At 47.9% G+C, this 24,426-nt stretch overlaps 1 protein-coding gene across 1 annotated transcript; it reads left to right on the top strand.

Annotated features, from left to right (window-relative positions):
* Window positions 1-619: 619 nt before the first annotated feature.
* Window positions 620-1,800, top strand: LOC118713800 (jun dimerization protein 2-like). Its single transcript, XM_045578153.1, is given in 3 exon segments — window positions 620-1,144; window positions 1,147-1,199; window positions 1,644-1,800. Coding segments are annotated over 3 exon segments (699 nt in total). The 5' UTR covers window positions 620-655.
* The last annotated feature ends 22,626 nt before the right edge of the window (window positions 1,801-24,426 follow it).

Here is a 24,426-nt window from a genome sequence, read left to right as displayed (position 1 = left end):
TTGGTATTGTTTGCTGCATCTCTGGTGCCTGGAACAGAGCCCGTTGCCCACACTGGGTGCTCATTACCTGTATCAGGGAATGATACGAAGCCTTTGGGGGTAAATAGAGGAACGGGGAATCCAGATTTCGAGTTCAGACACAAACCCCAGAGACAAGCTGAGTGGACCTGAACAGTTTAGAGTTTTTCTCTAGTCTTTGCCTTATCTGTAACATGGGCAAGTAATATTCCCTAAAAGTACCAACCTCACAAGGTTGTTGTGAAGATCCTATATAATAAAAACCCAGCGATCATAGAGACCAGAAGGACCACAGACCAGAACCACCACACCCCCTTGCCAGGCTGCCCCCACGCCCCGCTTCCTGCAGCAAGCAGTTAGGGGCAATCAGGTAGGCAGGCGAGCAGCTGGGGCTATAAGGTAGGGAAGCAAGTGGCTAGGGGTGATCAGGTAGGCAGACAAGTGGTTGGGGGCGATGAAGGAGGCAGGCAGAGCCCTGCAATCAATTGCCTTTAAGAAGGAGACCGAGGCCACAGCCTGTGGGAGGGACACTGGGTGGCTACAATGGGAGGCACTGGCAGAGGTAGATGCTATGGGGTGGGGTGGGGGGTGGGGGCTGGTGCCATGGCAGCTCCTGAACGGGCATGGTGCCTGCAGCATGGCCCAGGCCCCAGGGTTGCAGCTTCTGCCCGTAGCTTCTGCAGGGTGGACTGCCACTCCTCCTGCTATGATGCCTGGGCAGATCCTGGACCCTTCCGTGACTGCGGACTCTCTGTCAGGGCTCGGCCCCCTGACTGCAGAGGAGCTGAAATACGCTGACATCCACAACATTGGGGCCATGATTGCCCCTGTGCACTTCCTGGAGGTGAAACTGGGCAAGAGGCCTCAATCTGTGAAAAGTGAGCTAGATAAGGAAGAGGAGCGGAGGAAAAGGTGCTGGGAAAAGAACAAAGTGATGGCAGCCCGATGCCAGAACAAGAAGAAGGAGCGGAAGGAGTTTCTGCAGCAGGAATTTCAGTGGCTGGAGCTCATGAATGCAGAGCTGAAAACTCAGGTGGAGGAGCTGAGGCAGGAGAGGAAGAAGCTCATCCTGATGCTCAATCAGCATCATCCTACCTGCATCACCAGGACCGACAGCATTAAGACCCCCCCCACTCAGAAGCCAACCCACTGCTGGAGCAGCCTGAGAAGAAGAGACCTGGGCTGGGAGGAGGAAGAGGAGGAAGAGGGTCCCAGAGAGCTTGCTGCATGAAAAACTCTTCAATGAGGCTCAGCACAGTCAACATTAACCAGGGTTGTTTTTTTTTGTTTGTTTTGTTTTTTGACACTCGAGTCAGGCACACCAGGGGAAGAAACCCAACCTGATGAAACCCAGGAACAAACGCTGAGACCAAAGTAGTCCTAACGGGTGCCTGTTCTGCCTGGGGCTAGGCCTGCAGGAGGCAGGACAGAGGCTCTGGGCCAGGGAGATGCCCAACCAGGCAGCCGTGGGCACTTCTCCAGCCTCTCCACCAGGGAAGCCACCCCAAGGACCTCTGAGCAGCCAGGAAAAGCCATGAGTTGCAACCAAAATTAGGCTGAGTATGGAACTCAGAGTGAAACTGAAATCTGCCTGCTCCCAGCTCTGACCCTGACTCTGATTCAAGGATGGAGAAGGACACAGTGCCAGGCCCTGCTGTACCCACCTACCATGGCCCAGCTCAGTCCTGCCTGGAGTGGCAGTCAGAGCCCACCGTCACCAGTCCTACTGCAGTTGCTGTGGGCACGAGGCATGGGTACCCTTCCAAATCACATTCTCACTGAATGTTTGCAGACTGACTGTCCTGGCAGGGCTTTCAACTGCACATGTTTTTTATACTTTCTTTTTTAAAAAACGTTGCTGTTTTTTTTTTTTTTTTTTAAAGACTTTATACAAGCAATATATAAATGGATTTCTATAATCACTTGATGTGATACATTATACTACTAAATATGCTATGTTTTGTTTGTTATGAATAAATATTCAGCAGTATGGCCCTTGCATGTAACTTCTAAGTATGTAGTCTCTGGGTATTTGGGGTAGCAGGGGTGGGGTGAGGTGCATTTCCATCCTGGTAAACCCTTCAAAGTACTTAGTTCTGTATTGCTCAGAAAACATTACTCTTAAAAAAAAAAAAAAAAAAAAAAAAAAAAAAAAAGAAAGAAAAGAGAAAGGCCCAGGTCACTGGCTGGCAACACTGCAGCTGGCTAGTGATTGCCCCACAGAGGGAGACTCAGGCCAGCCAAGCCATCACACCCCACACCTGTCTCCTGAAGAGGGAGATGACTGGTGGAGGTGGGGGAGGGTAAGAGGGGAGAGAGCACTGCGCAGATGGCAAGCTGTGGCAGCAGTAGGGGTGGAGCCAGCTGTCTACAGCCTGGGGAGGGAAAGCCCCAATAGGCCCTGATCTCAGGCCAGTTCTAGGGACCCTACCTGAGGGTCCTGGATTGTAAGAGGGTGTAGGCAAGGCTGAGGGATGCCCCCTGAGTTCATGAATTTCCATGCACTGGGCCTCTAGTCCTAACTAATAAAAGAGCAATATGGTAATTGACTGTCACTCTGCTATTCCCACAGGCAATCAGGAGGGAATATGCAAATTAGTGGGACAAAGATGGTGGTGGCCACGGAGCCAGCCGAAGTGGGCGGGAGTCTTGGGTCACCCCTGGTGATGGAGGAAGCCAAGCTTCCCTCCTGCCTGGGCTGGCCACTGAAGGAGAGGCCTGCGGGCGGCAACTATAGAGCAGGCCAGAATGAGCAGGAGACTTGGATCGCCTGCAGCAATGAAGGAAGTTTGGCTTCCTCTGTTGTCAGGGGCAACCCAAGCTTCCCACCTGCCCTGGCCTGCTGCTGAAAGAGGGGCCTGTGAGCAGTGGCCATGGAATTGGCATATGTGCACAGGAGGCTTGGGTTACTCAGGCCTGCCTCCAAAGGAGGGGTCTGCAAATGGCCCTCAGCCCCTAACCCAGGCTGACCAGGTACCCCAGCAGGGATCCCCACCCTGAAGGGGGTGTGGCAAGCCTGAAAACAGCCCTCATCTCCTCACCTAGGCTGGCCACACACCCCCAGCAGGACCCTCATCCCAGGGGGCTGTGGCTGGCCTGCAAACCTCGCACAGGCCACCTACCCCCCAAGGGCAGCCCACTCTGATCTGGGACACCCTTCAGGGCAAACCAAAAAATAAAAAATAAAATAAAGAAAAGAGAAAGGCCCAGGCCACTGGCTGGCAACACTGCAGCTGGCTAGTGATTGCCCCACAGCTGGCTAGTGATTGCCCAACACATGCACTAGGACTTTATCTATATTAATAAAAGGGTAATATGCTAATTATACTGGGAAACCTTCCAGGAGACCTTCCAAAAGTTCTTCTGGACAAAGCCATGGTGGGGGGGGAGCTAAGGTAGAGGCAGTTAGGCGCCCAGAAGGGACGACAATTGTGGATGATCAGACCAGAATGGGGGGGGGGGGTTGTTGGCAGTGATTAGGTGGGTGGAGGAGCAAGTTGTGGGTGAGTAGGCCATCAGTGGGAGTCAGTTGGAGGCAATTAGGCTGGCAGGGAGGCAGTTGGGGTCAAGCAGGCTGGCAGGGGGCACAGTTGGAGGCTAGCAAGCTGGCATGGGGGGAAGTTGGGGGTGATCAGGCTGGCAGGGGGGCAGTTGAGGGCAAGCAGGCTGGTAGGAGGGTGCAGTTGGGGGTGATCAAGCTTGCAGGAGGGCAGTTGGGGGTGATTAGGCTGGTGGGGGGCAGTTGGGGGCAATCAGGCCAAAGGGGAGGCAGTTTGGGGGCAAGCGGGCTGGCATGAGGAGCAGTTGGGGGTGATCAGGATGGTGGGGGGGCAGTTGAGGGCTAACAGGCTGGCAGGAATAGTGGTTAGGGGCAATCAGGCAGGCAGGTGAGCAGTTAGGAGACAGCAGTCCTGAATTGTGAGGGATGTCCGACTGCCGGTTTAGGCCTGATCCAGGTATGGGTCCCAGATTGGAGAGGGTGCAGACTGGGCTGAGGGGACCCCCCAAACCTCCCACACAAATTTTGTGCACTGAGCAACTAGTTATATAATAAAAAAAGTATTGATACAATTAATTATTTCAATGACAATAAGGACTTAAACCCAACTTCTCAGGAGATTTTCCTTCTCAAAAACCTCTTATACTCTTTCCCAGCTCAATTCTTTTCTCTTGAACATACTCACTGTCCAAGGGTATCCTGGGGCAGGTAGTGGGTGAGGGTGTTCGTTCAGCACTCTCACACCTGCTCTCTGCAGCACAGCCCTTGTTCCTCCACCTGTGTGTCCTTGTGCCTGGTCCTGCCCCTTCATGAGTCCCCTTAGCTCTGATTCAGAAGGTCTGGGTCCCCTTCAGGGTGGGCCCCAACTCTGCTTATGTTGTAATCACTGGGTGCCAAGCATACCTATTGGCATCGAGGGGCCCAAGGAATCTGTGAGTAGGATGGGATGACATCTTGCGACTTATTTAGTGAACAGAAAGGGGAGAGTCCCCTACACTGTGCCAAGCACGGAACCTGGAGGTTCACTTGTGGCTGCCCCCAGATTCTTTATCTGCACTGAAACATGAGGGAAAAGTGGGCGCCTGGGAGCCTAGGTCGCACGGAGGTTACACAGCAGAGGAACTCCTTTGGGGGCAGGTGCCTGGAGGCAAAGGCGTGCCCCCTGCGTTCCTGCTCTGTTAGCCCTTCCTTCAGCCCTGGCTGCGGTGCTGCAGGCCCTGTCTCTCAGAGCTGGAAGAAGAGAGGCTGAAATCTCATACAGTTACCCAAAATGGCCCTGATTGCAGCACCAAGGCCTGTCCAGTGTGGACTCTCCTGAGCGGAGCATGGCCACTTCATGAGGCATTTTTTTTTTTTTTTTTTTAAAGCAAAGGACATGACTTATCTGCATGCAAAGTATTAGATCTAGTAATAATTAATGTCGTTTTCTAATACTTTTTTTAAATTGAATTTATTTAAACAATACAACAAAATTTAATCAACAATATAGTTGCCGTTGTTTTCTACTACTACTTGTGCCCAATGCTCAGGAAGAATGTTAATCCCTCTGTTGTAAAATTCTTGTGATTTTGATGCAAAAAATTTGGTCAATGCATTTTTGAGGCATTCTTCATCATTAAATTTTTTTCCAAGAAGACAGTTTTGCAAAGAACGAAACAAATGGTAATCAGAAGGGGCAATATCAGGAGAATATGCAGGTTGAGGGAGAACTTCCCATTCCAACTGGCACAGTTTTTCAGCAGTGATTCTTGCAGTATGCGGTCGTGCGTTATTGTGGTGAAGAATTACGCCCTTCCGATTAATCAGCGCGGGTTCTTTTTCTCTTAAAGCTTGGGCTAACCTTTCCAATTGGGCACTATACACTGCACTTGTAATGGCTTGGTTAGATGGTAAAAGTTCATAATGAAGAATTCCTTTAAAATTCCACCAAACACACAACATCACTTTTTTCGCATGCAAGTCAGGTTTTGGCGTGGGCTGCAGAGCCTCATTTTTGTCCAACCATTGAGGCCGCCTTTTCAAATTAACATACAGCACCCATTTTTCATCTCCGCTAACAATTTGCTCTAAAAACGGCAAACGGTTTTGACAAGAGAGGAGCGAACTGCAAATTGTGACTCTTTGATTACGGTTGTTGTCGGTCAACTCATGAGGAACCCATTTTCCAAACTTTTGGACTTTGCCAAGTGCACGCAATTGATTGGAAATTGTTTTTTGTGAACAATTTAAAGTTGTCGCAAGCTCTTGTTGGGTAATTTGAGGATTTTGCACCAAAAGAGCTTGAAGAGCTTCTTGATCAAAATTGGACACACAGCCTCGACCACTCTTGTCATCTAACGAAAAATTTCCCTCGCGAAATTTCTCAAACCAACGCTGGCATTTTCTGGCGCTAACTGCATCTTGACCAAGAGCACTACAGATGTTTTTTGCAGCTTCACTTGCTTTTCTTCCTAATTGGAACTCGTAAAGCATGCAGTGCCAAATATGCTCTTCATCCGCTATCTTCTTAGCCCTAGTTTTGCAACAAAAACCAAACCAAACACAAACTTTTTCAAGCAAAACTTGTTAATTGCACTTCACACGTTCTATAGATACCACGTGTTTGAAGGTTATGTCAATACAAGTCAATGCCAAGCAAGATTTTAAACTAATGTTAAAAAACGACATTAATTATTACTAGGCCCCAGGGTCAGGACCTTCGCAATATCTTTTCAAACACTTGGATTTTTTGAAGTCTTGCTATGAAACTTATTTTGTTTCTCCTGCCTTTGCCTCTTCCCTCCACTCCTCCTTTTTCCAAAGGCTCAGTGACATTAAATGGCCGTCACGGACAGTGACAGTGAGAGCTGCACGCAATAACGCCTGGCTAGCCCTGCTGGGCCAACAGCGCCCCCTGCGCCAGGCTGCCTCGGTCCAGAGCCTGCCTGCCCACCTGCATCACATCATGGCACCTGGCTCGTCTGCCGTTGCCCTGGGTCCCACCGGGTCAGCAGAGGGGTGGATGAACTGGGATTACACTCATGGCTGGACGGGTGGCCCATTGGGGTGCTCGTTAGTAATTCAAGCTTGCAAAAGGCCCGAGATCCCATGGGAAATCAACCACGCTGGATGGGTCAGGTGCTTTGCCTAATGGCCCGCTATCTCAGGGTTATTTCCTTCCCATTTGCTCTCAATTTTTTAGACCCCAGCCTCACCCTCACCACAGGAGGTAGAAACCAGCAGGATGGTGTGGGAATTAAGGGGGCCTCTCAATAGGATGATATTCACAAAGGTGCCACACTCAGGACCACCTGGGACCCTCGCCCACTCCGATGAGCCTGCTTTTCTGCCCTATTTAGCAGCACAAGGAACCAGGACACCACCGAGGGGGTGTCTGCTGACACTGCAGCCTGCAGGGTCTGAGCAAGGCAGCTCAGTCCCGGAGCCCATGCCTGCTGACTGGGGGTCTTTTTCCCCAAATCTCAGGAACTGGGGAGAAAACCTAGGATTGTGTGTGTGTGTGTGTGTGTGTGTGTGTGTGTGTGTGTGCGCGCACATGAATGCTAGTGTGTAAGTGTGAGTGAGTGTGTGAGTGTGAGGGCATCAGTGCGTGAGTGTGTGACAGGGCAGGTGAGTGTGTGAGTGTGCTTAAATGTGTGGGTGTGAGTGTGTATGATTACATGAGTATGCAAGCACATGTGAGTGTGTGAGTGAGAGTGCAAGTGTGTAAGTATGAGTGAGGGTGTGAGTATGAGGGCATGAGTGTGTGAGTGTACATGAGTGTCAGTGTGTAAGTAAGAGGGCAGGTGAGTGTGTGGGTATGTGAGGGCAGCTTGAGTGTGTATGAGTATGTAAGTGAGAGGGCAGGTGAGTGTGTCTGAATGTGTGAGTGTGAGTGTGCAAGCACATGCAAGTGTGTAAGTGCAAGTGTGCAAGAATATGTGTGAATGTGTGAGTGTGAGTGTGTCCCTACTGGAGAGACCAGTGATCCAGATGAATTGGCTTTTGTAGGTGGTGATGGTCTTACCATAGAGCTCAGGGGGATTCTAGGGCAGAAGGACCTCCCTTGCCCACATTCTGGTGGGAGAAACCCCATTTATCACTCATGCTGTCTTGCTCTTGTCAGCCTCAGTCTGAGTGCAAAGGGCAGGACATGGTCCAGGAAGGCTGGCGTCCTCCGAGGCATCTTGAAGGACCATGGCTATGGACACTTCAGGGGAGATGGCCAATAGGCTTAGGGAGGTTTCTCTCGCCGGAGAGGGGTTCCGGAGGCCCTGCCCTCTGCCCGATGCTCCCAGTGCTGAGCATACAACAGAGAACAAGACAGTCCCACACGCTGCCTTCATGGAGCACACTCCCCGAGGCAAACAGACAAGAACCTGGACAAGTACATAACCATGATGATAAAAGCTAAGAAAAGGAACTGGGGGTCAGGCTGGCTGCAGTTTCAGGCAGGGGAGCCGAGCAGGCTCGCTGGAAAAGCAATGCTGAAATGCAGGCCCGAGGACGGTGAGTGTGAGTAACACAGGAAAGTGTGCGCACAGAGGTAAGAGCCAGTGCAAAGGCCGAGGCTTCAGACATGCCAGGTGTCTGAGGAGGAAAGGGAGGGACTGATTAGATCAGAGCTGGTGAGAGGCAGTGCGTCCAGGGAATTAGGGAGGGGATGGTGGAAGGGACAGCATTTGCCGTGAGTGAGATGGGAGGACGGTTGGGGTCTGACCCATGCTTTTAGTAGCAAATGGCTGTTCCTGGACCACATGCCCCTCCTCTAGCCCCCAGTTTGCTTGGGAGCTGGAATGAGCTGGACCTGGCTGGAGGGTAAGTGGAGCTTCCTCTCACTTCAGAAGAAGGCAGAGCAAGAGGACAGTTCAGATCAGACACAGGGACTTGCCTGTTGGGTGTTCTGGGGCTTTCTCAGTGAAAACAGTGCTGGTCCCCCCTGCCACCGCAAGGATCTGGAAATGTGGAGGCGGGGACCACTCCAAGCTGCAGCCCATCCCTCCCCACACCAGGCGCATGTGCTTCTGTGCACATCCTTCTCTCCACCTCCCCACCCTTCAGGGGTCCGGCTCTGTCCCTCCTGTGGGCTCTCTAATGACTGTGAGATGAGGTATTGCACGCAGCAGGGAAGCCACAGTGTGGGCAGGTCTGAAGATGCTGGATTTCTCACCTCTCCTGTCTGCTCTCTCCCGCCCCTCTTCTCACCCCTTTGCAGAGAGAACCACAATACATGTGTGAAGATTGCTTGCTGCTTCCTCATCTCCTTTTCCAACTCAGAAGAAAGTGTTCCCTTTCCCATCCTGCCCCAGCCTGTCTCTGCGTCTCCGGCGCCTCTGTTCTCCCCTCCTCTTCCCCTCCACCATGCAGGGGCCTTCCTGGCCTTTATTCAGCCAGGACTCACAGGCCTGATAAGGGAGGCTGGCTGCATTGGGAGGCTGAATCCCGGGTGCACCTGCTGACTGAGGCTGCTGCTTAAAGCATTCCCTTGTACCCAGTTTGCATTCTTTACCCCAATATAAAGGGGGCATGTCCAGTAGAAATTACAGAGTTGCCTACATATCAGAACTACTCTGAAGTGAGTGAGTCTGAAGATACCACTTTCCATTTATAGACATGGCTCTGCACATCCCATTCCTCCGCACCCCCTGCATGTTTGGGTAGGAGAAAAGGTGAACAGCTCTAGGTTTCTTATTGAGGTTTTACATGAGAGGAAGAGAAAGGGATAGAAAGCTAGAAACATTGATGAGAGAGAAACATCAATCAGCTGCCTCTTGCACATCTCCTACTGGGGTAATGCTCACAACCAAGGTACATGCCCTTGACCGAAATCAAACTTGGGGCCTCTCAGTCCGCAGGCCGATGCTCTATCCACTGAGCCAAACCATTTTCGGTACAGCCCTAGGATTCCTGTTGGTCCTTCCATCCTCCCCTTTCTCTTCAAGAAGCCACCCTTTAAAACCCCCAGGCACAGGATTCTCCTTCCTTCCACCACAAAGGGAGGCTAGTAGACTCCTTGCAGGTGGGAATTGCTTGCCTGTGTAAATTGCCTCTATTTTTGAGAGAGAGAAAGAGGAAGAGAAAGAAATTAAGCATTTTTTGCCACCTCCTTGTTAGCTCCACATCCCAGGTGAGCTGGAGAGCTCACAGCTCCTTTTGTGTGGCTGATAGCCTGTAGCGTCTCCATGGTGATGCCTTGAGGTTTCTCAAAGCTGGGGACCAGCCTCCCTCAGCAGCATCCCTGAGCTGCTGGCATCAGGGGGGGTGAGGGAGAGAGGTGTCTGCATTGAGTTGGCCTGCTCATGCCCCTTGGTTTCTTCAAGACCACCAGCAACTTTGCAACCTGGGATCCAGTCAAAGAACACACCTGTAGTGTGACCTTCCTAGATCCTGGCTTCATGCTCTCTCTCCAGGTTCATTTCCTCTGACTCCTCTGCACAGAGCTGATCATGAGCCCAGCCTGGTCTCCTCCCCCTCCAATAAGCATTTATTCCCACTGTGCCTTTTGTCCGGGATTTTCCCTTCCTTGATGTTTCTCTGACTTGGTTCTATAGCCACCTTCTCCGGGAAGCCTTCCCTGACACAGAAATGAGTCCTTGGGACTTTCCTTCTTTTCTAAGTCCAGACATCCATGCTCTGGGTCTGGTTTGCTCCCGGGAACACATAATGGCTTGTGTGGCTAATTCACCTTGTATAGGAATGAACACAGGTGATATAGCAGGGAAGGCATGAGCAGTTTTGGCCTTGAACATGGCTATGCCTCTTGCTAATTTGTTCTCATAGCACGAGTGTCACTTACTAGTGGTCTCACCGAGCTGGTAAGCAACATGTAAGCCTCAGTTTCTTCACCTGAGAAATGGAGGTCCAGGAACTCCTTATGGACTTGTGAGGATTGTGCACGTTATTGTAACTGAAGGGAGAAGTGCTGGCCTGGGGTCTGTGAGCAGCAGGTCCAGCCCTGCCCGCTGCCCTCACCCCACCATGAGGTCAGTGCTGCCACGTGCTTCTCAGCACCCCCATTGTCCCCCTGAGTCCTCTGCACACACAGATCAGAGGTGCTTCCTCGCACTGATTTACTTCGTGTTTCTCTTGGGGAGCTTCCAGGCCGGGAGCTTTGTCTGACATGCCGGCCGGCCTCTCCCTAGACTTAGCACAGAGCCAGGCAGTGAGGCACTCAGCCACACTCGCTGGCCGGCCATCTGAACATGGACAGGGCCCTCCACACTCGCCTCCTGGAATGCAGGCCCGGCCTTTGGCTTCTGTGACGCTGTAGGAAGCCTCGCGTGGAGTATGTGCTCTCCCTGGCTCATAGACAACAGTCCCCAGTTGGACATCACACCAGGCAGGACATGTGACTGTAGAGGGACTCTCCTGCTTATTCTGGGAGTGGAAGAGGGGCCTCCATGTAGAATGGCTCAGAGGGGATCTAGGGCTTTAGAAGAAGAGGGGTAAACTGAACCAACGCCTGCTCATCCTGGAGGCTCTGGTCCCTGGAAGCAAGGAGCACTCTGCTCCAGAAGGTATTTGCCAGCCCCAGAGGGACCACTCTCCAGGGCAGCATGAGGCCATCAGGCGTCCTTCCCTCAAAGGGCTGGCTGATTGGCTGGAGCTGGTCTCTGTGCGCATTGCCGAAGTTGGGACAAACTCGATTTTAAGTTAAGTGGAAATATTTTTATTTGAGTTAATGTACATTGGATTTAGTAAACACACGAAGTATATTACTACGCACTCTGGAAATGTGCAGTTCGATCAGCAAACAGATTAGTTTTAAGTGAAAAGACACTGGCAGACACTTAAATCCATTGACTTGTTGAGAACATCTAGATTTGGATACAAATGCACTGAAACGCTAGATCAGTGTGGTGTCCGGCCCCTCCACACAGAGAAGCTATTGATTTTAGTTGATATGCATTGATTCCCAGAAAACAGGACGGCTTTTGAAAATGAACTTCCAGTAATTTCAGGGAGAGGCTGGTGCGTTTGTCTCCACGCAAGGCTGACTTGTTTTGTTAAATGTGTCTCTACGCCTCGGAGGAACGGAGCAGCAGACAAATATCTCCTATGAATTAAAATGCATTGATTCTTGGAGGGAAATGATGGTCTCTGGTGAAGCTTTTTGGAGATGCTAGCATGTGAGAGTTTGAAAAAGCCTTTGTTCAGCGCCCCTTCCTCTCTGCCTTCTGCTCTCCCCCAAATGGTGGCAATTTTCAGAGCTCTTCTGAAGTTGCAGGCGGTGATGGGTAGGTGGGGTGGAAAAGGAGGAGGGGACTCATTTCACACCCAATTCCTTGCAGTGAGCATGAGCATAAAACTGCTCCTCTCTAGGGACAGGGACATCTGAAGGGTTCAGTGTTGTTTATCTCATAACCAGACAGCCAGATAAGATCAGGGGCCCAGGGAGGAGTAATGGAAAGGAAAACAAAGACTCTGTTGTAAAAGTAAATAGTGATGAAAAGGGAGGAGAGGCCCTGGGGCCTGGTGTGAAATGCCGAAAGGGGGCTATGTGTGTGCAGGTCTGGTGTCTTGGCCAATGGCTTCTCTGTGCCGAAGGAACAACAGCTTGATGGCCATCATCAAAGTGATGGGAAAGTGGGTTATCTTATTTTCCTACATCTGAATGAGTTGGACATGAACCAGAGGCACAATTTAGGCACTTCTCACCCGCATTAATGAATAGCTTCCATGGGGACTGCACACAGCATGACTGGAAAATGATTCCAAAAGCTGAAAGAAAGTGATTGGCCCGGAACCTATTTCTCAAGTGTTGAGACTTTGTGGAACTTTCTGGATCAAAGCTACTTAGGACAACTTTAAGAGTTGATCGTGAAGGTAACTCCTTTTTTAGCCACACATCCACCTCAGCCTCCAAATATATCCTGGATGGGTGATCAAATCCATTTGGGCCAGGAGTCTTTGTTGGCTGTGGGTGGGGTAAAAAGTGCTGACCAGTTGCCCAGGGAACACTGCCCATGGAAGCTAAACCTCCTCCCTGGGCAACGGAAGGGAAGCCTGCAGGGAAAGATCTGAGAGGAATGATCAATGTGAAGCCACCTCCTTTCACCTCTAGCTGCAGTTACAAATCAAGGGTCATAGTAAGTTTACATCCAGACAGTGGGTTCTCTCCCCCTTTGTTCCTCTCTACTGCTCTCCACTCCCTTCCACTTGTCCCTGCTCTGCTCTAGGATGGGGGTTGCCTCGGCTTGGCAGCATTGGATCAAAGCCTCGAAAAGGATTTTAGTCCAATGCCTCTCTGGTGCTTCATCCTCTGCCTCAATAGCATCTTCTGCCAAATAGAGCCTTGGCTTGAAAGCTTCCGGCCACGGACTGCACACCTTCTCCCAGGCATACTTTCAATAGTTCCAGTCAATGCAGAGTGACCTGCCTTCTGCCTGCCGACACCAACACCAAACCTAAATGGGCGGCTCTGGTTTTGTCCTCCGGCAGCACAGGCACAGCCTCAGCCTTCTCCCACATGAATGTCTTGTGCCCGCAACCAAGGTACATGCCCTTGACCGGAATAAAACCCGGGACCATTCAGTCTGCAGGCTGACGCTCTATCCACTGAGCCAAACTGGTTTGGGCAAATTTGTAAGAATCTTAAGATGGTGACATCTGACAGGCCCCTCTGAGGAAGTGCACAGGTTGTGTGCCCATGAAGTTAGCCCTCCTCACAGGAGAGCTTTTCCCCAGACTTTGGTCTTCAGTGTCCTTCAGGGCTGATATTTCAGGGCTAATGAGTGACTGTCACTTTCTCCTGGATATACCCTCTCATGTTATTGAGGCAACTGACAATCACATTAGCTTCACTGGCAATCAGTGTGTACAGGTGAGTCATGCTCAGCGTAGCATCCACTCTGCCCTATAGGTTTGATGCATAACTGCGGCAACGTACCATCTCTTTCCCATCTGCACAGTTACAAGAACCCATTGTGGTGAACTTTGCTTTGTCCAGAGGATTCATCTTAGTGCCTAAACACATCCCTTGTCCTTTAGGCAATTTATTCCCTTATTCCACCCACGGAGAAACATAGACTGAGTGTCTACGAGTCTCAGCACAATGATAGGAGTTAGAATTCAATGTTGATTAAAACATGACCCTGGCCTAAAGGAGCTTCAGTGTAGAAGTGAAAAGAGATTTAAACAATAATTACACAAAAACATACTGGTTCTTGTATAAAAGATGTATTACAAGAGTGGGAAAGAGGAGAAGTTACTCTGTCTGGGAGTCATGGAGGGCTTCAAAGAAGAGAAGACACTTGAGGTGGCTCTTGGAGGGTGAGTAGGAGTTGACATATGGTGAAAAGAAGTGGGGAAGTCCACTTTCTGGAAGCCTTGTTTCTTCCTCATGAACGCTCACCTCGTTTCACTGACCATGTTTCTAGGTAGCACCAAGAAACGGCCTCAGCCTGTTCCATCTCTGGGGCCTCTCAAGCAGAGCTCACTGCCTCGATGAGAAGACATTGTTGAAGTTTTTGCTGCAGTTGTAATTTCCTGACATCATATGGGTGCGTTGGGAAAAATGAGATCTAATAATGAATGATTACAACTCTCAAGTTAAGTCTAGTTGGTTGACTAATCAATTTGGTTAAGTGAAAATCCATAGCAAATGAGTCGGCCGCAGTATGACATTTCTCCATCCAATTTAAATTAAAATCACCAACCATAATAATTTCACAATTACTCAGGGAGGGCACGCTGGAGACTTGACCCCCAGAGCAGAGAAATTGCAAATGCCGCAAAGAATGGGCTGGGAGTGGGGTGACGAGGGAGTCATTTGAGATGAACTCTGTCTGAACTGATCCTCCTCGGCTCAGGCTGGGACTCCAGGGGCGGTAGGTCTGTGGAGGATGCTCAGTAGAAGCATCATTCCTGGGTGCAGCCCTGCTTCTCTCCCTGGGGAGGCAGGAATTTTGGTCTTCTAGCTAGAAAGCCCACAGACAGCTCCAACAGAAGGATAGGGTCTCTATCTTAAGATAAGAGGTGAGAAAGAAGGGAGTGATATTCTTTCCATTTCAAATTTCCCCAAATTATGTCAGCTCCTAGGCTTGACTGCTCTGTCTACTCATCTTGAGTGAAGAGTCACTAAGTGCATTAACAGTCATTAATAGGTTCTCGATAATAGAGGTGATGGTGACACAGCAAAGGAAAGGTTCTACTTTCTCTTACATGACAAATATGTGTCTGTGCAATGCCCCCTTTACACTAGGCACAGTGTTAGGCTCCAGCTGAGGGAGCGGTATTAAGTACAGAGGCCTGCCCTTGAGGAGTTCACCATTCCTTGTGGGATTCTGAAAGAGGAACGAGATTAATAAGATAATACGGCAGCATGCCATTGATGTTTAAGTAACTTGAAGGATAAGAATGATTTTGATTAGAGTTTCATGCAAAAGTTTTGTATGCCAATTATCTCACCTGTAAAAGACACTTAATAACAATACTACTTAGCACTTTTGTTCTGAGAGGAAGGGTGTGGTTGATACTGCTAGCTATCCCTCAGCCATGTCCTCACCTTCATCTACAGCTGTGGAACTCCCAGATGCTAGCTGAGTGCACAGCCTCCTGGAGTCAAGGCTATTTCCCCTTGCTAGGCAGCTGCCTGTGAGCTCAGGCCAATGGGATGCAGGCAGAAGCAGTGTGCTCAGCTTTCGGGGAGTCCCTGAAGGAGAGGGAGCTGCTTTTGTCCTTCCTTCACTCCTGTCTTGCCCACAGGAGTGCAGGCATACTGGCTAGACTGGGAACAGTTATCCTGGAGCATAAAGTGATTTGGAAGCAGAGTCCACATAGACAGAGCAAGATAGGAGGAACCTGTGTCTGAATGTTGGCAATGAAGAGAAACATCTATCTTGCTTAAAACATTGTTATTTTGGGTTTACTGTCACTCCAGCCCAAGCCTAATTCTAATGAATTCAAATCCATTGTTGTACATAAAGCACTCAGAGCAGTGCTTAGCACAGAATATAAGTTTAAGCAGTGGTGGCTAATATTAGTGTTTTTAGTCCTTACTCTATAGAGGGCAGAAGACAGAGTCCCGGCCCACTGAGCAGCAAGGGGCTGGCTTCATTTTCCCATTGGAACCCTGGCATCTGCATCAAGGTCAAGGCCCAACTCTCTAGCTCCTCCTCTGCTCTCATTCCTCTCTTCTCCTACTGTCGGCTTACCTCTTCCACCACCTCCCCCATGCCCCACATCAGACTTAAATCCTGCTGTCACCAGTTTAGCAATTACTTATAGAGAGAAGCAGCAGCCCAGGAGAAGTATGAGCAGGGAGTCGGGTCCTGTGGATCAATTTGTAATTTTTCTTGTGGCGGCAAGAGGAGCATGAGCGATGTGTGCACAAAAATCCCTGGCACGGCTCAGCAGTGTGTCTTGGCTTGAATTATTTATCTTTGGGTCCCTTGGCCAAGCGAGACTGTGGCTCTGGAAGGAGGGAGGGCAGGGGGTGCACATGAGTGCTCCCCTGCATAGGCCATCATGGGGTTAGGGGCTGAAGAGAATGCTGGTTCTGAGCACCTTGCTGTGGGAGAGGGCAGGGCAGTCTTTCTGTCTAGGCAGGCAGAGCACTTTCAATCTTTGGGCAGATGGAAGTCAGAGTCACTCCACCTCAATGCTGGGAGTCTTAGTAGAAAAATGTTAAAATTATTGACTCAGACATAACAGGTGGCTCTTTGCCTATTGTTGGCACATGTATTGAGAATGTGTAAGTACATATTTTATTCCCTAGAGTGAAAGGAGAGGGGAATGTGGAGACTCTCCTGACTATGGAGGAGTCCAGGTGATTAGAGAAGGTGTCTTACCCAATGATGTGCATTCGATAGACATGCCCAATGCCCCCCGATATTTCCAGATCTCTTCCCCTTTTTGTTCTCATGAAAAAAATCAGTATTATGTGACTAATACTAGGAATGGGCTGTAATCAGAAATGACATGTGCACCTTTAAGAGTTAGTGTGTATTCTTTCTGCAGGTTTTTATTTTCTCTCTCTTTAGAAAATCTGGCAGGATCTACCTTGGCCTGTGGAATAGAGCCCCATGCCCTGTAGCATTGGACATGGAAGGTTGTGAGAAATAAATTTGTTGTTTGAAATTACTGAGATTTTGGAACTGTTGGTAACTTCAGCAGCACAATCAATAGTGGCTAGTGATGCCAAAATCAAAGGGTTGTGCAGGAGGCCAAGGTTAGCAAACCAGACATTATAGTCCAAATGTGTCACTAGACCTTTGTGCATGAGGCCTGGGCAGAGAAGTTCATAACAAATGCCCAGGAGAGTGCTGGAGAGTGGCAGGGTCAGGTGATGAAATTTCAGAATGTATCTAGGACTGATGGCACCATTATGTTGACATTCTATTGGGACATAGATCGTAGATGGTGGGCTATGTTTAATACCCACAAACCAGAAGAATAACTCCAGGACCAGAACCTCCCTGTGGAGAGTGGCTACAGCGTTTGGACAGTTTCAAGCCTCAGAGTGACTTGTGGCAAAGCCACATACAAGTTCCAGGTTGAAGGGCAAAGCCCTCCCAGCACAATTATAGCCAAAAGGCTATGGTTGTAAGCTTGACCTTATAGTCTGACCCTGCAGTCCTAGGTAGCTAAGAGACGTGGGCTGTGGGAGGTGCAGCAAATGCTGCTTAAACAAAGCTTGATAGAGTTTAGAGAATGGCAACAATAGGAAAGAAGCAGATTTGAAATTTGCAATAATATTGTAAACATCTTGTCCTTGTTTTGCTTTGTGTGATCTGACTATAAAATAAATATCCTGCTTATAGGCAGGGTCACTGTTTCCTCATCCAGGCATAGTGACCCACCTGGCCCAACTATATTCTCTTGTCTGTCTTCTTAAATCCTTCACCACCCCTCCTCAGGTTCATCCCTGGCCCTGCTGGACGCAGTTCATCTCCCCCTCCTCAAACCTTATTGTGGACTGAATTGTGTCTCCCTCCCTTCATATGTTGAAATTTTAACTCCCAATATGATTTCATTTGGAGACAGAGCCTTTAGGGAAATAATTAATGTTAAATAAAATAAGGGTGGGGCCCTAATCCAATAAAATCAATGTCCTTATAAGAAGAGGAGGAGAGACCAGAGATCTATCTTTTTCCCCCACAGGCACACAGAGAAAAAGCCGTGTGAGGCCTTACCCAGAAGGTGGCTGTCTACAAGCCAGGAGGGTGTCCTCACCAGAAACCATCTCTGATGGCACTTTGATCTTGGACTTCTTGCCTTCAGAACTTTAAAAAAATAAAATTCTGTGCGTAAGCCACCCAGTCTAATATTTTCTGTGGAAGCCTGAGGAGACTCCTCTGGACTTTGAATTAGAATGTTTGGTTCTTCACTTGTCCCAAGCATTCCTATAGGGATCTGTTTGTATGGAGTCTGATTTTTTTTTGAGGTGGAGAGGAAGGAGAAGAGAGGGGGATAATGAAAATATTTACACCTCCTGCACTTTTAACAAATTTTTTTTTAATTTTTATTTATTTTTTTCTTTTTTTAGCATCCCTGTATGTTCTGGTATGATGCTAAATTAAATGTTGGAGTGCAGAGTAGAAAGCTTTTACTCTCAGACTCTCAGGTGGCTGGGCAATTGAGGTTCCTTAGGATAAGCAGCTAGTTCACTCTGACACACCTACTTAGGATTCCTCCTTGCTGATTAGCTCCATGCCTGAGTTCTTGGCAAAGAAGTAACAAATGCTGATGGATCTTAGCATTTCAGTGAAAGCTATCTCTTATTGTTCCTGGGAAGCTGATAATCATTGTCACACAAGGCAGTGTGTCCATCTGCATCCCAGTCAGGCCCCACTTTCTTCTTTGCTCACAGAACCCTTCTGTGTCCAGATCTCCTGCACCCATGCACCTCAGGGAAAGCTGGCTTCTACCACACCCAGAGGACAAATCCTGTAGGCAACCAGGAAGTTACACTCAATCTATTCTTGTAATTCTAACCAATGAGACACAATAGAACCTACAGGGATTCTTGGATTTCTCACTCTAAAATGAGCACAAGAGAGGAACATTCTATTTTTTGAAAGGTATTATTGTGTGATGGCATAACACTGAGAACTGCTACAGCCACTTTATGGTCATGAGGAGACAAGCCCAAGGACAATTGCCAACATACTGAGAGAGGGGAAGAATTGGGTTTTGATGTTGTCAACTGAAGTGAAAGGATTTCTTGTCATATCAGAGAATAAATATTCTCATTGCTAAAACCCCCTTGGGATTAAACATTTTGTTACTTGAAGCTAGAGGCTCCCTAACTTCCTAAGCCTCCACCACTGACTCGTGTGTGACTTACACTACCTATCTGGGTCTCAGTCTTCTCATCTATAAAATGGGAGTGGGAATAAGGGCCTTGCTGGGACAGGTCACCAAGAAGATGTGACCACCAGCTGGCCTGAGAGCTGAACCCAAACACTTGGAGGCTCCTCCCTCCATCCCTATCCTTAGAATGTGCATCCCTCTTGCCTGTCCTGCTCCCAGAAGCTGATCTAAGGGTACAATTTTGAGATAGAAATGTGTTGAGACCTCTGGACCATGTATATATAATAACAACACGATTAGAGCCCTCTATAGAGACTTTAAGATTTGGCAGAAGGGTGTGGAAAACTACTCATTGTGTAGCTGTCCAAGTCAAGCCTTGCAAATAAGTTCCCTGGATCATTAAAATTGCCACCTGCCAATGTGGGCTGGTCTGTCTCTTTCTTCCACCTCCCCTAGTTCCATATGAGTAGGGAGACTGGTTTCAGATTACATCTGGGAAGCTTCAGAGCCGAGGTTGTGACCCAAGGATTTGTGAGCCAGCCAGCAGACAAAAGAAATGGACCTTGGAAAAGAGGCATCCAAGGGGAAACCCAAGGCGGTAACTGACCTCTAGGTGGGGAAGGGTGGCCCCAGTCAGATGCTTGTGGACCCCTCATGAGTAGGGGGATGCCCTGAAGACCCTGGCTGCTTTTATGCACCTGTTAAGGACCTGCATGTAGCACATGGTGGCAAAGAAAGGAAGTGAGAGGCAGATGCAGTGTGCTGGCCTCTCTCTAGTGGGACAGTTCAACTGGACACTGATGTCTAAGTAGAGGCTGACATTCTAATTAGGATGTTGGAGGAAGAGCTGAGATTAGAGAAGGCCATGTGGTCATGCATTCCCCCTGGCTTTAAGACAAGGTGGGAGAGCAGGATAATACATAGAGACTTTAGCATGACACTTTGCAAGCTAGGAGTATGCAAACACCTATGATAAAGGATAAAGGAGAAGTGATGAGGATATTGTGGCCATAGACCAGGAAATGAACCAAACCAAAACAAAACAAAACAAAAAAAAACCCAAAAAACAAAAGATACTCCCCAAACACCCCATTCTGTATGACCCCTATTACAAAGGAAAAATTTAAGTAGCAATAACCTTAAAAAAAAAAAAAAAAACCTAGTAGAAAATTTACATTTCTTTTGTGTTTCTCACAAATCTTATCATGTCTTTGAAATGTAAACACCCCAGAAGATAACCAAAACATCGACCATAGAGGCTGAAGGAAAAAAAGGAGAAAAGAGTCCTTTAAAAATCACAATGCTATTGAAGTTCCTTGCCAAAATTAATTTGTAAAAGAGCTAAGATTTTTTTTTTTACAAAATTACTAGAAATAAAAAGGATGAAAGAAAATGACTATGTAAAAAGCAGGAAAGGAAAATAAAATGTGTTTTTTTGGGCTAAGAAAGATATAAAGAACATTTTGTGTATTTGTTTTTGGTAAAGGAAAGAGAAAAGAAAGTAATTTTGTCCTAGAGTAAAATGACTGTTCCAGAATAAGAAAGAAAAAGATAGGACAAAACTTAATTAGATAATAAATTGGATAATAATCTAATTAATAGTCTAACTAATTGGATGTAATAAATTGCAGAAGTTTTATGAACAAGAAATTTTAAGAAAGGAATTTTATATGTAGTCAAGCTAAGATTGGAAAATATTTAAGTTTGAAAGAAAAAAGTAGTTTTAATATTAAAAGTACACAGATGCAAAATTAGAATTTGGTTTTCTCTCTGTGAAATGGATAAAGTTTTCTTAGATTATTGGTGTTCTCTTAATATGATACTGTAAAAACCAAAATTCTGTGTCTTTATCAATTTTTTATTATCTAAGAAAATTGAGTCTTCTCTATTAAAATGAAAAGGGGCAGAAATAGAATGTTGGGGAACCAGCTGTATTGTAAGAAATATTAATCATGCTCTGTTAACCCTGATTGTTTTATTCTGATTAAAGAAAGGAGATACAGCCCTTCCTCCCCATTTGGAGCTGCCTATTATCATGGGAAGATTAACAAAGATTTGTTACAGAAACCAGAATCACCAGCCCTTTGAAGGTCCCCAGTCCTTTTTGCACACCTGCAGGTCTTTGAAGTCTCCTGCCTGCTTACCTGTTAATTGCCCATCTGGTTATTTCCCCATGTAATTCCAGCCATTGCATATCACTAAGCCCTTTAAAGACCCCTAGTCCTTTTATATATCTGTAACCTGCCCTTTTGCCTTTTCTCCTTTGTACTTCTACCAATATAAGCAGCTGGCTTAAGGTGGACTGCAGAGCAGATTTTTGTGTATAACCTGCTGCTCTTCCTTACTGCTGGTAATCCTATATAATAAAGAGGTAATATGCAAATCGACTATCACTCCAACACACAAGATGGCCTCCCCCAATACAAGAAGGCTACAACAAGATGGCCAACAGGGAAGGTAAGTTGGGAGGGACCAGGTCTGCAAGGGAGGGCAGTTGGGGGGATCAGGCCTACAGGGAAGGGCAGTTTGAGGTGACCAGGTTGGCAAGGGAGGGCAGTTAGAGGTGACCAGGCTAGCAGGGGAAGGCGGTTGGGGTCAATTGGGTGGCAGGGGAGGGCAGTTAGGGGTGACCAAGCTGGCAAGGAAGGGAAGTTAGGGGTGATTGGGCCAGCAGGGGAGGGCAGTTAGGGGTGACCAGGCCAGGAGGGGAGGGGAGTTAGGGGCAATCAGGCTGTTAGGGGAGTGGTTAGGGGCAATCAGGCTGGCAGGCAGGCAGGCAGGTAAGTGGTTGGGAGCCATCAGACTTAGATTGTGAGAGATACTGGGAACCAATTCCAACATGTCATAATTACAAAAGTTTCATCAAAAGTTTGTGAAGCTTGGGGACTTAACAAGGGCTGAACCACATATATAGTTTATCTGCTGGAATGGCTAAAAAGCATCTCCCTCAAACCTGAATAGGATAATCATTTGCTGCCAGACAGCTCAGAGCATCTTAATCTGCATATTATTGCCTCCTGTTGGCCAAACACCTGAATAGCTATAGGCTATTGCCCAATCTTACAATGCTTCTGTAAACCCTACCCTTTGAAACCCTACCCTTTGAAGTGTATTATCTCCATGTTGCCTTAACACAAATTGTGTTAATAAAAAGCATGGGTCCTTAGTCAAAGGGTAGTCTTTAGCACCTTTAGTTGAAGCTCCTCTGACCCCCAATGCCTTTCAAAACTATCTTTCATCTTTGGACTCCTTATTGAATCTATACACAGCTCCATCCTCTAGATTGCTGAAAACATTTGAGTTAGATGTGTCTGACTCCAGAAGGTATAGGTCAGGCACTGCAGCAGAGACAAGAGAAAGGGAGAGAACCTTTAGGATTTGGGACAGAAATCCCATACACCCCATAGATTAACAGTCCCTGGGAGCAAACACAGCCCTCCTGCAGGTGGAGACTATCAGGGAGAAATGAACCACAGCAAGCTAAACTCAGAAGCTGTTATCACTTAGGACCCTGGCTATTAATCCTCTGCACTAACAGATGGATGTTAGAGGGCAGCCTTATGGCTTGGACAATAGGAAGCCAAGGCATGGCTGATCCATAAATGGATGCTTACCAGTAAGGGCCAGGATGGGTGGAAGGACATTTGGATTTATCTGCAAGAGCCTGAGGCAATCCTCACTATCTCTCATATCCTGGCTCATAAAGCATTGACACTCCCTGGCCATCAAGAAACTGAAGCTCTAACTCTGGATATGAGCCCTAGCAACAAACCCTTTAGTAGATTGGGTGGATAGAAGGAGTGGCCACAGCAGTACCCACGTGGCAGGCACATTGCAAAGGATGCTGGAATGCCCTTGAAATACCATGACTAGGTTAATGCAGTAACGGCAATCACAGGAGTTTCCAGCTGGTGATGACTGACAAATGATAACATTGGCCACCTCCCTCTGAGCGAAGTGAGGTGTTTTAAATCTGCCTAGTATATGTGGACACTACATCTGGCCTCCCCCAAGCTTTTTCTTGTCACCTCACAAGGCAGGGTGCCACCATTAGGGGATTAGAAAAGCTGAGTGCCATGTTCAGATACCCTCATTAAATACATAGTGATGGGGTGTGTGGACGGAAGGGGCCACATGCTAATCTGACAGGCTCAGGGGAGGCCTGCATGGCAATCTTGCCAACTCAGACCTAAAGTCACCAGAAAGGATGGTCTGAAATTAAAACTAACTAAAAGCAGTTATGGTGGGCAGTTACATCTTCACTGACAGGTCAACTTTTACCTTAACTGAGCCTATCTGTCTTTTTGCATCTATGATAACTCACCCTTGAAATGTCTGGGTAACTTGTAACTTTCCTTTTCTGGACCCCTTGGGGCACAACTTAATGTGTTGGGCACCAGAACAGAGACCACAAATTCCTTCATTATCATGTTAATTGTTCCTGCACCCACCTGTGTCCATCATTTTACTTTTTATCCAATCCCAGGGATTTCCCTACTTTGCTTTCTCCCATCTCTCTGTTCTATCACCCATGGATTTCACGTAACCCACTTATGTCCCTTCCTTTGATTGCAATGTATAAATATAGATGTAACCTGTCATTCTCCAGAGCATTATCCCAATCCATTGAAATTCTGCTTCCCAGCAATTGTTGACTGTTTGGCTCAAATGAGCTCACAAAAAATCTTTACAGGTTTGAATGTGTTTATGTTAAGAGGAGTCACATTTCAAAGTCCATGATATGCAAGACTAGGCAAAAGAACAGAACACTGAGTGGAAGTCTCAGCTCCCCTGTAACCCACAAGCAGCAGGCCCCGTAGAAAGGAAAATGGACTATTAAAGCAGCGGAGTGAATCACTAACAAGTAATACCACCCTGGCCAGGTGGCTTACACTGCCCCAGGTTTTAATGAATTTGAATGATCTGTTGTAGAAGACTGAAGAAACCCAAGCGACACTTAGAGAAATGGAGTTAAACAGCTTTATTACACCGGCGGTCTCAGAGCAATCACCTCTAGAGTCTGAGCAAAGCAATATGGTGGGAGCCCCTCTATTACCCCCTTTTGGTTTCTTTGTCCCCCAATACTGATGGGGACTTCTGGACCTTTCGTGGGCTTTGCAAAAAGCCCGTGGGTTGGGATGGGGGTCTTGAGATCATATCTAAAGGCCTGGCCTGGTGCCAGCACTGATAACTCCCTCCAGGGGCGGTGCTCATGGTTTATGACCTCTGTAAAATGTGAGCATTTAGGTAAACAGGTCTTGCAAGACCAGTTTGTGGAGAAAGGGGCAATGACTTAATTATAGGATATCAAGAATGCAAATTAGGTTATGGCACAGATTCAGATTGCTAGGCCCCCAAATGTCAGGGTTACATTGGAATTAGCCTTTTAACCTTCTCTGATAAACCAGTGGGGCCTGTTGCCCCATCTGTCAGTCGGGGGACCCCTGGTGAGGCACTCAACACTGTGAAGGTATAAAAGTCCTGGGAATGGAAACTGCCCCACTGAAGGAGGGGAGGAGGGGAACTCAGGTCTGGCAGACCTCATCCCCAGGCTGCCTCCACATACCTGGCAGTGTCTTAGCTCCCTGGCCAGCATATATGCTATGCGCAACCAGGTCAAGTCCCTACAGCTCCCACTCCCTCTTCAAGGGCAGTGGGCACGATTTATTCCCAGG

This window comes from Pipistrellus kuhlii, unplaced genomic scaffold, assembly GCF_014108245.1.
Source record: "Pipistrellus kuhlii isolate mPipKuh1 unplaced genomic scaffold, mPipKuh1.p scaffold_m20_p_9, whole genome shotgun sequence".
Classification (NCBI taxonomy): Eukaryota; Metazoa; Chordata; class Mammalia; order Chiroptera; family Vespertilionidae; genus Pipistrellus; species Pipistrellus kuhlii.
This window is presented reverse-complemented; position numbering and strand designations above follow the sequence as displayed.